The 13,849-nt window shown below is 39.3% G+C and overlaps 1 protein-coding gene across 4 annotated transcripts in view; it reads left to right on the top strand.

The window, feature by feature from the left end:
- Positions 1-13,849, top strand: part of abch1 (ATP-binding cassette, sub-family H, member 1) — a 30,972-nt gene that overhangs the window by 2,951 nt on the left and 14,172 nt on the right. For all 4 annotated transcript variants that reach the window (XM_026189527.2, XM_026189526.2, XM_026189529.2 and 1 more), the window contains exons 2-11: positions 312-460; positions 1,991-2,150; positions 3,000-3,154; positions 6,524-6,631; positions 8,113-8,206; positions 11,225-11,299; positions 11,547-11,727; positions 12,013-12,109; positions 12,194-12,362; positions 12,830-12,930. In XM_026189527.2, coding sequence (XP_026045312.1) covers positions 312-460; positions 1,991-2,150; positions 3,000-3,154; positions 6,524-6,631; positions 8,113-8,206; positions 11,225-11,299; positions 11,547-11,727; positions 12,013-12,109; positions 12,194-12,362; positions 12,830-12,930 — 1,289 coding nt within the window. The remainder of the gene's footprint in view (positions 1-311; positions 461-1,990; positions 2,151-2,999; positions 3,155-6,523; positions 6,632-8,112; positions 8,207-11,224; positions 11,300-11,546; positions 11,728-12,012; positions 12,110-12,193; positions 12,363-12,829; positions 12,931-13,849) is intronic.

The raw sequence follows: 13,849 nt of genomic DNA on the forward strand, positions 1-13,849 counted from the left end.
TGTCATTGCATAAACGTTGCGAAAGGTTGACTATAACTACAGATTATCTGCAGCATATTTGACATTATTTCACTGTCATATTTCCTGCTATAAATCCTTCCTTATTGGAGGAATACAAAAGCAGCGAGGTACATATTCTCCACTAAAGAAAATATTATTTAAAGATATTTGGAAGGTTTATGCAGGTGACAATATCTATATAGACTACAGCACGAGAAATCATTGTTGTAACGTTAAGTCTGCCAATACTGAGCATGCTTTTAGACTTGCATCAGGAATGTTGGTGTTTAACAAAATGTTCTCTCTTCCAGCTGAAGGAGGAAAAAATGAAGGCTGATCTGGAGGCGCCTCTGCCGGCTGGACAGGAAGACTTTGCGATCCGGTGTCGAGATGTGTGCCGATCGTATGGCAAACTGAAGGTCCTCAACAACCTGAACCTGGCTGTGCCACAGGGACAAATGTGAGTAGATAATACCAACACAGCCTGTTAATTTAGAGCGTTTTAACTGGACAAGATTATAAATGTTCATAACAAAAGTCAAGTGTAAAAATCAAAATGTAAATACTGAGTGAAATAGTGAAAAGCTGAAGGTGTTTTACTTCCTGTATCACTAACAGCAACAAATATTTGACTCTTTCTTTTCTTCTTGGTGAGCAGATAAATGCTTAACCTGCAAACAATGCTGACATTTCTGGGTTAGGTGTCGGGACCCAATTCAAGCTGCTCATCTTGCCTTCACTTTTGTCAAGCATCTATTGACTGATTAGCTGTTGAAAGCTTAATTTCCTGCAGGATATTCAGGGTTATCTTTATAAACATCTACATTGTTTCTCAATAAGGCCTTAATGGGAAAATTCCACTATCCCACAGGGGAAGGAGAGCTTAGCATGACACTGCAAAGAAATTTTCAACCTGATGTGTCGGTGACAGTTCAGCTCTAAGTGCACACATTTTGCTTCTGGTGTCGCTGTCTCTTAGTTCGTTCCGTTGTCAGTTTCTTATAGATGATCTACATTCATTTTTCTCTAATATGAATCTGCATTCTTGAAGTGACAAGTATGACAACAAAGAATGGGGCCACCAAAAACGTTGACCTATACTTTGTGTGCACAGGAAAGCATTGTTACATGCTTTCCTGTGCACACAAAGTATGTAAGAGAAAATAAAGTCAAATGAACAACCTGGCAAATTCTTGAAGGTTTCTCATGTTTCTTGCTAGCTGGAAATATGTAAAACATGAATGTGAAAAACCAGTAAAACATGCAGACAGAACGAGTGTTACAAAACCCCACTGTGCTCTTGGAATATAACTTATATTGTTCCATTATGTTATTGTTCATTGTTTTAAACCTGAGGATAATTATCTCATTGATTGTAGAATGAGTATAGGCACTTTAACTTTCAAAATTATATAAATAATATAGTCTTTTATCAAGTTTTTCAAACTTAAACTTAAAAATGTGTTGAACTGTCATTGGCCTGTCTCCCGTCCAGCTATTTAAGCCATCAGTATTTCTAGACATACCTGATAAAAGTGCATGTGATAACAGAGTGCAGTGCAAACTCTGTGTGATGTATCTGAGACCGTTTGTAGCCTAGATATGAAAAAATACAATTTTTGATGTATCCAAAAATGGCTCTACATGAAAACCACTTTACATTCAGCAGACGTTAGTTGTAAGTTGACATTATGTATGAAAATAGTCACAAAGCCATTGCAATTTGATTTTTTTAACACTTAGCAGCATTAGCATCTCAGCGTCTTCAGAGGCTGGTATTAGACTGAAACGTCTAAAAGGAAATATCTGTCTCAGATTAGATTCCAGGAACACCTTTTTTCTAGAATGGTGAACTAGTTTCCTTTCAGTTAACTCAATAACCAGAAAGAGCAGCATTCCCTAGTCACATACTTTTGTACTGTCCCAGTGTTTCCCTCTGCAGGATCACGCTTTAAGTTCTATCTGAAATTTTTGTGATTGTGTTTTTCAGTTATGGCCTTTTGGGGCCCAGTGGATGTGGGAAGACCACACTTCTCAAATGCATTGTGGGAACTTTGAAAATCTCACGAGGTCACATCACTGTGCTAGGGAAGCCGCCTGCGTTTCCTGGCCACGATATTCCGGGGAAGAAAGTCGGATACATGCCACAGGTAAACACCACATAGTATATATTCCCATTAAAATGCGTACCTTTGCTCTTGTTTTAATTTTTTTGAAATACTCATGTGCCCAAAGATCCTTAACATATTTGAATAAAGCAGCAAATTTGTTGAAGTGACACAAAGGCAGCCCTACCTGGTTTTATGTATTCTCTATTATTTGGTTGTTCTTAAAAAGCCTGTGAACTTACAATCAAAGTCCTTGCAGCCATTTGTCCACAGAAGGTTTAAGCAAGTGTGTTCTGTCCAGAAAATTATCACCCCAACATCCACATCAGCTGCTTTAAAGCCATAAAGATTGTATGAAGCCTTGCTCTGGGGCTTCTGTAATTTGGCCTTTGCTGCAATGAGCCACCTGTACCTGAGTGAGCCCCATTACTGTCATTAGGTATCTGATGAAGTAGATAACACAGCATAGTATTTGTCGTCTTGTGTGTAACCCTGACCATTGCATTCATTCATGCAGGAAGTAATCTGCAACCCAGAGTGGGAGGAATGTGACACCTTGAATGTTTTCTGTTACAGCAATGCGGACAGATGCATCTTTAAACTAGCGATATATACTGCTTTCTTGAAATTGCTGTTGCATAAAAAATGTATATCTGCTGTTATGTAAGACTTTAATCCTTCAACAAAAAGTACCAGCTTTAATCCTTCCCAGGAAGCAAGAAAATAAAGTAAAAGCAGTAAGAGTAAAACAGATGCTAACTTTGTACATGTAATAGATTTACATCCACTGGTGCAGTTGTATTTGTCCTGAGGTGTGCTGGAAATGTTGGTGTTTGTGACTCAATCAGAGCATCAGATATGAGTTTCATTTTCTGCTTTTGTGCTGCACAGGAATTGGCGTTGTACAATGAGTTCACCATTAGCGACACCCTGACCTTCTTTGGCCGAATTCACGGCCTGACATCTAAGGAAACCCAGGCACGCATGAACTTTCTCATTGACTTCCTGGATCTACCTCAGAAGACCAGTCTGGTCCGAAATCTTAGGTAAAAACCACATATGATGCAGCAGTTGACCTTACAGATAGAACGATTTCAAAATCCAATGAGTAAAAGCTGATCTTACCCTGTAAGGTTAAAGTTGTAAGAGTGATCATCATAAAAGCGTATACTAATATTGAAAGTGTTTTTTCTGCAAACAGTGATGTGGTTCATGGATGTTAGATTTGATGCACGGAGATGTGAACTCATGCATTATTTCCCTAGATACAGCCAATTTATGAAGGGTAGCACTGTGCTTTTGCAGATGTCTGTGTGAAGACTTTAAACCCTTAATCTAAAATCTGTATTTATACCACAGGCTGTAAACCCAGGCTCAGTAAAACATTATGACTTTTCTGATAAAGCACCAGGTGAAACTCAGGGGCAGTTGTACAGTACATTATATTCCCTTGATTATCACTTTCCATTAGTGGTGTGAGGTTTGACTGATGCCAAGATACCCAATCAAATCTTACCTTGCAAGGCAGCTGGGTTCTTGATCACAGTCATGCGATAATCTTATCTTGCCATGTTTAACGCTGTACTCTTATACCAGATCCACAAATGTAACTGTAGTTGTTTAAGGAGCTCCTGGCCAGTAAGGTAGCAGCCATAGACACAGTTTAGCTGTGACAGAAGACAGTTGGACAGATGGAGCAATAATCAGCCACTGACACCAACTAGATGGTTTGGTAGACTAAGGAACTGCTAGGTTTTTAAGTGCCATAGATTGCAGCTTGTTTTTCTTCTTAGGCACTTTCTATCCTCCTTGTGCTATTGATTTTACTGGATGCAGTTAGCATATTGCAGTATCTCCATGACATAATGCTCACATTGCTCAAAAGTAATTTGGCATACTGGTTGATAGGGAAAAATGTTTATCCCTGACTGGTTGGCAGTGGTTCCTGGAGGTTGCTGGCTGTCACTGGATGAAATCGGTTGCAAAGAAGGTGCTGTACAAAATTGCTTTGGTTGCTAGCAGATTGCCTTGTTGCCTGTAATTTTTAAGTTTGTCTGGATATACTCACTATCATCTAGCCAAGTATTAATAAAACTTGCAAATGTACAACGCAAACAGGAAATGGAGAAGATTTGTCTTCAAAGTAAAAGTAGCGCCTCCATGCCATTGCCAACATGTTTCAAGGTGCAACTTTTACTTTGAAGGAAAAAAGTAAAAAATGTATCACACTTTTCAGTTTCACTACAGTGTGAGAGTTGCTGGACAGTGTTTGTAGATAAATTCATCACTTTCATCTAAAATACAACCAGTTATAAGCAATGACATGGAATCTTTTGCCAACTGGTCAGGAAATACTCATTGTTGTCAGTGGGTCACTGACCAGTCTGTCGGCCTTTGTGACTGGGCTTTAGCAATCATTTTCCAAGCAACTATCATCAACATTCAGCAACCAGTTGAAATACTCATATTTCCCCCATACAAATGTCATTGCCAACTGGTCACAGATCAGTCTCATGCGTGGCCAGGGCCTTATTCACTTCACCCTACATTGACACCATGATTGCCACACATCCAAAATGGTGTAAAAGTTAATGTTGCCTGATTACTTGTAAAGTGTCTACAAAACCTCAATAGTTAGATATATTTGTCCAAATCCAATAATTTTTTGAAGTAGGCCTTAAAAACATTCAGTTTGTGTTGTTTGAGGAACTGTTGGCCGGTTGCTCCACAGCTATGGCTTAATCTTCAATGTAATCGAAGATAAATGGATCATCTGTCAACGTGCTAACTATACTAGCAAGCTATCCTGACTGCTATTTTTTAATATTTTTCAAGCAGCTCCGAATTCCTGTTTTGAAAGGTGGCCCTGGTTTGGAAGTCTTTTATGCAGAGATTTTCTCACAACAACATAAAGAACTGTCTACTGACATGCTAACTATATAGCTAGCTACACTGACTGCTTGTTAGTTTTTAAAGTCTGTCAGACTGCTGCTTGTTTTCCCTAATTTGTGCTTTCTGTAGTGTTTTGCTGATAGGATTGGTTGCGTAACCGATAGTAGATAGACACTGATAGAGAAATGGGTCATTCAATCACATGCCAAGGTTTTTTAAATGTGCCGTATGCTTCAAAATAGTATGCACAGATGACTTTCCAGATGGTTCTTTTTAATAAAGGTCAAATCAAATCTGTCAACAATTTTCTAGTTTAAGTATATAATGAAGTAGACTTGATAGATTACTCAAATTCAGAACCACAGTTAAAGCAATGAGAATTTAGTTTAGTAATGTACTTTGGAGCATTTTGCAGCTATTGTATAAACATTAGCATTTTTCTACTGTGTTTTTCATCAAGGGAAAGTTCCACAAGCCTCCCAAACTATTTTTACCCACAAATTCAAACCAAAAGTAGACAATCTGGCAACACTGGTTTGCATGCTTTTGTGTAGCCATCAAAGCAAAGGTCCCTAGAGTCCTAGGGATATTATGTGAAATTGCCTGCATATTCCAGTCTCCCCTGCTGTTCATAGGCTGCAGCAAAGTCCCTATTTTCACTGTAAAGACATCAAAGTTTGTCTTTTTCAATCTTATGTGCTTAATATACAATATGTGCCCCAAAGTAAAGAGCTTCTCATAAGCAAGAAAGAATTTCTGATTATTCAGAAGTTGTCGCTCTGCATTCAACATCACTCCCACTTGCGTCACCATCCAGACCAAAAGTTTGAGCACCACTACATTGGCAGCTCACTTTGAAACATGCAGCATGATATTTTTTTGTGAACAAGTGATCATATCTGCAGAGTCTTTATGACTAGTATGAAGCCCGCTGCAGCTCTGTTTGCTTGTTGTTATCTAATCACAGTGTCATCCTTTGCACATCAAAAAAGTGAGAGCAAAAAGCCTCATTCTTGAGATGACATTTGCCTTTCTGAGTTCCTGTTTTCCAATCTATGGTAATAACTCCTTGAGGCCTGTTCTTGTTTTTTTATGCTTTTTCAACCAAAAAATAAAAGAATAGTATCCTCCTTTTTACGCTCAGAAGCTTAGTCTGCATAAGCTGTAAAACCTCTGGAAATTATTGAGCGAACTCTTTGATTTAATTTATTTTTAGAAATGTTACTAATTATTCTAACTATAAGAGATATAATTGCTAAAGCTCCGGCAGATCAATGCAAGTGGCAGATTACTTTATGGCCCTTTTATAAGAGTAATCACCATCTCCGGATTCACAACCCTGGTTCAATACAAAGAGCCTTCTGTTGTCCAGGAGGCCCTAACACCAGTTTTCATTAGAGGCTCATTTAATATTCATGGTAAAGTTGGTAAAGATTTTGCAACAGGCTGATGCCTCAGCTTGTTCTTCCCCCATCGTGGGAGAAGATTCACTCTGTTGCCCTTTGATTGCTTTTGTGTTACAGTGGAGGTCAGCAGCGAAGGGTGTCTCTCGGGGCGGCTCTGCTCCAGAATCCAGAGCTGCTCATCCTGGATGAACCAACAGTGGGAGTAGACCCTGTGCTCAGATCCAAGTATGTATACCGTCTGTCTTCTCCTGTATCATGCAGCACACGTGCACCGTTGTTTTCCAGGTGATGTCACCAAATATTTTCCTGCATAGAGAAATGTTTTTGAGGCGCCAGAACTGAAGGAAGATTACTACCAGTGTAATATAGTTATTTTTGCCACTTTTGTTAATGAGAGATTTTCATAATTCATGTATAATAGATCTTTTCATTCACACATAATGAGAAATAAAAGAAAAAGTAGTTGATCCTAAAGGGCAAAATAGAAACCCTGCTGTCAAGCACAGCTAGCAAAAAATCATAAACTAAAAAAAGACATCAAATTAAGAGATTTATAAGAATGTATCATTTTAAAAATCATTTTTAAGTCTATGGCATGTGCACCAGTTCCAATCCCTTCAAAAGTCCTTACAAAAACGTATTTGTGATTTTTTTTTTTTTAACATTTGTACAATAAATAAAACTATAAATGTTATCTTTAACCAAGCTGAGGACTCTAATGCAGGACACCACTCAGTAAAGGTTTGCAGATTTCACTACAAAAGTCAGAGAATATTGCAAGGAAGGAAATGGGGAATCCTGAGGTGGAAGGCGCAGATGCAGTGGTGCTAGAGGCTTGGCAAGTGAGCTGGTGGGCAAGTCCAGGGAGCACGGGGCATGTCTGTGAGTGGCGGTGAGTGGACAGGCAGAGAATCCGAGAAGCTGAGGTGATGTGCAATCTTTTGCACAGGGCGACAAACCAAGGTAAGACTAGTGAAAAACATGAACCTAACAAGAGAACGGGAAGCCTGAGCAATACTAACATACCAGTAGACAGAGCAGTCAGGCAACAAGTGAGAGGACAAGCCTGAGCTCATTTGCAACAGGTGCAAATGCTGCATTTGCACCTGTTGCAAAGATGCAGGGCCAAAAGGGCCAAAAGGAAGCCGCTTGACCAGACACACACCCACCCTGGGAAAGAGAAGCCAATAGAACGCAAGAAGATGAAGAAGTTCCTAACTTTTGTTTTCAAGGGGCAGCCCATCAGATGAAGATTACTTAAATGGACAGTTGTGTTTTCCTATATTACGGCATAATTAAATATCTTTTTTATCCAGTTTCCTCTCTTTTGAGAGCCCACTGGCATCTTTATATTTTTCTATATAGACAAAAGTTAACACTACAGTAAAATTACATTTCCACTAAGATCTCTGCATGGATTTATCATTCTCTCTCTTATTTACTCAACAAGATGGCTAATATTTAATAAAGTTTTGATAAAAATGTGATAAAGGCTACACCCATATTCATGCATCGATAAGCAAACACTGGTGAAAGCATACTGTACCCCCCAAATGTGTTACTCCAGTGTCATTGTGTAATCACAAAGCCTCTTAAGATCAGACGGCTGGCAGCAAAGCTGTTGCTGGCACAGCTGCGATTTTGAAGCAAACTCCATTACTGAGTGGGTCAAGTGTTTCAAGGATTTTTTTCTGTCTTCTTTCTAGGATCTGGCATCACCTGGTAGAGATTGTGAAGACGGGAAAAGTCTCTGTTATTATCACCACACACTACATAGAAGAGGCCAGGCAAGCCAATGTGGTGAGTTAAAAGGTTGCTGAATAAATGTGAATATGTTAAACACATAAATTAAGGGGAAATGGGACTTATTCAATAGAAAATCAGTTGTGTCTATGAATGTGTGTGTTGATTCCTGTTTTGTTTTTACTCTATAAATCGTTTGTACTTTTTGGATTTTCTTGAATCCAAAGCTCAGTAAAGGTTCACTTGTAGGTTCTCCTGTCTGTAGGAAAAACATTTTATTTTAAAGTTAAGATTAAATGGCTGGTTGGCCTTGAAGTTGAACCTTTGCAACAGAAGAATGAAATGTGTGCTTAAGACTTTGCATACTCTGAACTCCACCCTGTCAACAAACAAATCCAGGTGCTATAAAGAAAACACAGAGAACTGAAAGCCAGGCAGGCACACACAGTCATCATCTCTTTGTAAACCTTATAGAATAGAGTCGCTCTAAAGGTCAGCAGAGCTTTCCAGACTTTAGCTCCTCATATTTACAACATATTTCACTCATGGTGAAACTAATGCTTGGCTCAGCACAAATCCATTCATTCACTGAGTTCATTCATTGTTTCACCAGTAATCTCCTTTGAATATATAGTCTGTAAAACCACATTTTCTCAGCATGTTTATACTCTCAATTTTGGCAGAAGCATCATATTTGCTTGTGCATAGCCTATGAAATTTTGTTTGCAAATGCATAAATTTGTGCAATGAAAAATATTGATGCCATTTAGTTTAAATTTAACTTGAAGACTGGAAGCAGATTGGGGACAAACTGTATAGGGACAGTTTTCTAAAGCTGAAGCTGCTGGCAAGGAAATGTGCAACACAAAGAGCAGTTTTGAGAATACGTGCTGTTTTCACTGTCTCTACCTTAGTTTATAATGAGCTAATCAATAAATTGCTGAAGAGCTGAAGAGATTTACACAGTAGCTCGTGTAACCACAAGTGTCAAATGAAGAGTCAAACATTAGACAATGGCTCATACTTAAACCTACACTTGTACCACTATTGCACTGCTAATAGCTCTAGACAACAGTACAAAACAACCGATTGATTTATTGATTGGTTTTCTATTAGTTGAACGTAACATGTAAGGTCTCTTCTCTAAGTATCAGGTAAACATGTAGAAATCTTACTTTTTATAAGATTTTAGAATAACTCTATCAGTCTCTCGCAACATTGGCACAGTCTTCTTTATGGCATCATTTACAGTTTTTTGAGGTTTTGCGGGAATTCATTTATGCATAGCTCTCTTTATGTCCTGCCACAGTCGGGTTGAGGTCTGGAGTTTGACTGGGCCATTGCAACATCTTTCTTCTTTTCTTTTTCAGCCATTCTGTCATAGATTGGCTGGTGTTCTTGGGATCACCGTCCCATGGTATCAGCGAATTTTAGCTAGCAGACAAACGGCCTCATGTTTGACTCTAGAATACTTATGCAGAGGAGTTCATGGTATACTCAGTGACTGCAGGGTTCACAGGACTTTTGGCTACAAAACAAGCCTAAATCATTGCCCCTCCACCACTGCATTGACAGTATGTATGCTGTATTTGTGCTCGTGTGTTGAATGTGGTGTTGTGCATTATAGCTGAACATCTCCACTTTGGTCTCATCTGTGCAAAGGTCATTGTTCCAGAGGTTTTGTGGTTTGTTCAGATGCAACATTGAAAACCGTTGAAAAGTTGTGCTGCCATGTTATTCTTGGAGAGAATTTCTCCAGGCAACCCTTCCAAACAAGCCATACTTGTTAAGTCTTTTTGTAATTGGACTGTCATGGACTAACATTTAACGCGCTGAGCTTGTAGAGTATGAGATGTACTTCTTGCGTTTCTTTGATCACTGTCTTACCTTTGGGCAGAATTGCTGGGATACCCACTCAAGAATATTCAATTTCAATTTCACTTCAATTTTATTTGTATAGCACCAAATCACAACAACAGTCGCCTCAAGGCGCTTATATTGTGGCCATTTGTTAATGCAGTGCTGAGGTGTCACCTGTCATAGAAGTGGTCACATTTACTAATCAGTTAATCAAGTTTATGTCTGCACTTGGCTGCTACTTACTCTCTTAATTCCTTTGTTTTTCCAAAGTTTACTGTCTTTCATTTTCACATGACTGCAAATTCACCACCGAGGCAAGGGCATTGAAAGGTCAGGTAAAAGTTTTGTGATGGTAGGAATTCCACAGAAATTCCACAGTCAGAAGTGGTGATGGTGGCTTCACACAGGACTCACAAAGTTCAAGCACTTTATCTGTGTCACAATCATTATAACCTGGATCCAGAACGTCTCCACTAAAACCAGTCTGCCCACTCAGTCCTATCAGGCATGTCTCCATTTTCACTTAAAACGATATCTGTGTGAAGGACTGAGACAAATGGGCTTATTTGTTCCTGTCTTCGTGATACTTTGACAGACGTATGTCAACTGACGGAGCACCCAGTGGAGCAATGCATCACTCCACAGCTGAGGAATGAGCTTTTACCATGTCAACATGCTTCTTGCATGCACAAATCTTTTGCTTTCTGGTATAATAAATAAACTCTGATCACATAGCAGCTGCAGCCTTTGTTTATCCATGTTTGACCCACTAAAAAAGACTAATAGGATAAGAGTACCATTCACACACAACAGAATAAGAAGTAGTTTGCTATTTTGTAGATGGCTAACAAATCCACTGTTTGGCTTATCCTGATTTACCGCTCTTATACAACTTTAGAAGCTTATTCAGACAACTGTGTGTTTTGGCTCCCTGACAACAGCTATATGCGATACACTTTGGATTTCTATTAAGATAAGAATTAGCATTTCTTTTACAGAAGATAAAAAAACATACATTTAACATTCATTCAGCAACATTCAGTGTGTGTGTGTGTGTGTGTGTCTATAACAAAATAAATCATCTAATTATAAATATATGATTATTTATTAGTACCCTTTTACTTTATAACTAAATAAATAATTGCCAAGAAAAAAAATTAAGTCACTCGTTTTAAAAAGAGAACCTCTCTCTTCTTTCTTTTTCCCGTTGTATAGGTCGGTCTCATGCGACATGGCCGGTTGCTGGCTGAAGGTCCCCCAGATGCCGTCATGAAGCAGCACTGTGCAACAGTGAGTACTCTCAAATCCCAGTACAGACTGTGTGGGTGCCCAGGGGTGGTGATAGTCAAGGCATGGAGGTTGTTTAGTTTGCTTTTTGCTTTACATCTTATGTTGATATGAATAAAAGTTAACAGTGAACTTTTTTTCCTCTTGCAATTAAAACTATGGCTGTGGCACGCTTTCGTAGTAAACCCTCCAAATACACAGGAGGCTAAAAAAGGCTTGTGAATTTTAGCCCATATTATCCGTCCTTCAGACCCTGGAGCATGCCTTCCTGCAGCTGTGTGAGACGTCAGACCAGGTCGACTCTAAACGCGATTCCAGTTCTCCAGATGGAACGTTAGACAAAAGCCAGTCATTTGAGAATGGGAAGGATGAGAGTCAGCCAATTCTTGGAGTCAGATCTCCACCTGCAGAGGAAAACCTCAAATGTTCAGGTACCGACATCTAGCATTTTTTCTTTTTCTACCTGTGCATATCATTTAACAATGGGCCAGGAGTTTTATAGCGCTTCTTTAAAATCAGCTGCTTCTGACATCAAAAAGTAAAGGTACGAGGAGTGGATGATAATAATAATATAATTGCAGGTCAGGTTGATAAACAATGAGTTGAAACTCACTAAAGCTTTTTAAAGAGGAGGCACAGATTAAGGTAAACATTTTAACCGCTGCTGTTTTAAAAAATATAAGTTGCAGTCACTTATATTGCATTTTTGTGTTCAGTGGACTGGAAGGTGCGAGCCAGACATGTGCTGCCAAAGTGGAGGAACATCGCAGCCCTGATGATCAAAACATTGGTGCGGATGAAGAGAATGCCGGGGTATGATGCAGTTAACAGAGGTTATTTGTCACTGTCTATAAGTAACCAGTTCATTACACTTTATTTTCTACTCTGTGTTGGCAGCTCTTTGTGTTTCCAGTTCCTGCTGCCCGTCATCCAGGTCTCCCTCATCTGTCTGTGTGTCGGAGGAGATCCAAAGGGCATCCAGGTTGCTATAGTGAACAATGAGACCTCCCCCTCTGCTTTCAGCCAATCATTCCTCTCCTTCCTGGACAACTCGAGTGTGCAGCAGGTATTTGTTTTGGCCCTAAGAGATATGAATCCTTATCAGCTGTGATGACCTTTGGATTCTGAATTTGTTGACTTTTCCTTTGTTACTGTAAATCTGCTGGTAGGTTGCACATGAGAAAGTGAGTAAGTACAATTTTCAAAGTAGCAGACTTCTTTCTCAGCTGTTAAAATCTATTTTCACTCTAAGCAAATGAGTTTCACAAAGGAACAAACACCAGGACTTCCCATTTCTGGGAAATCATTGAAGAGGAAAGATTGTTTCTCTCTGTAACAGAACCATAGCTGTTCAACAAACTGTAACATACATAATGTGCAGAAACTTTAATTGATTTAGTCTGACCTTGTGCGGCAGATGGTGAAGTTCAGACTGGTTGAGGAAACATGGTGTAGCATATGGTCCATCTGCATTTGAAAATGAAACTTAGGACATAGAATGAATTGAACCTGCTTCTTTTTTTTTATCTGCAGGTGAACTTGTCCCACAAAGAAGCTTTTGAGGGAATCTATAATGGAGAGTACTGGAGTGTAATCGGCTTTGGCAAGAACTTCACCAGCTACCTGACTAAACGGTAAGGGACAGAGCGTCATGGGCCGAGCTGATGTGCTGGATCAGCATCTGTAACTGATGTTATGACTGCAAAACATGTCTGCACTCAATGTTCATTGCCCTCATGTTACTTTAGAAAAAAATGATTGACATACCTTTGAAATACAAAGACGTGGGATAAATAGCCGCACTGGCATTGGAGGCGTCAGAGCAGATGAGTTGAATAAAACTGCATTGTGTGACCTAAATGTTTGACATTTTTCTTGGTTAGATTAGCCAACATTTCATGTACATGTTATATTTGACCTGTTTATGACAAGTGTCAGCTTGAGGATGTTGCTTGTTTTCATGTACCTTTGCAAACAAACAACTTGCTGCCTTTTTCTTCCTCATTGCCCTACTTTTGATAGTTCCCTTTCAAGCAGCACATGCTGATGTCATGCACCTACACGTGGGCAGAACAGGCTGTGTACAGACGTTTGTGTTTGTCAGTGGGGATTCTCAGTAGTCAGGCAAAGCAGACAGATTTTGAAGACGAGTCTTTGTAATGCATGGCAGCATTCCAGCTGCATATCACAAACACGCTAAACACCGACACGAACAGTCCACACCTCAGGGAACACCATGCACCTATTATATACCTTAACAATAATTTCACAAGTTGGTGATTTACTTAATTAGAAATTCGGATTGGAGGATGGTTGTAAACTCTTTGGAAACTTTGACTGGAAGATTTGCACCAGCCTCCATTATAATTATAAAAATCTTCACAATATATCCAACTAATATTTCCCCTGGTGATAGTGCATAAAATCCAGAAAATCCAGCGTGTGGTTTGCATTAAGAGAAATTATGACCTCAGGTAAATCAGTGCAGCTTTCTTGTTGCCAGTGAAAACAAACAGCATGACTGACGTGATCAAACACATCAGCCCTGATGTA

Source organism: Astatotilapia calliptera, chromosome 13 (assembly GCF_964374335.1).
Source record: "Astatotilapia calliptera chromosome 13, fAstCal68.1, whole genome shotgun sequence".
In the NCBI taxonomy this organism is placed as follows: Eukaryota; Metazoa; Chordata; class Actinopteri; order Cichliformes; family Cichlidae; genus Astatotilapia; species Astatotilapia calliptera.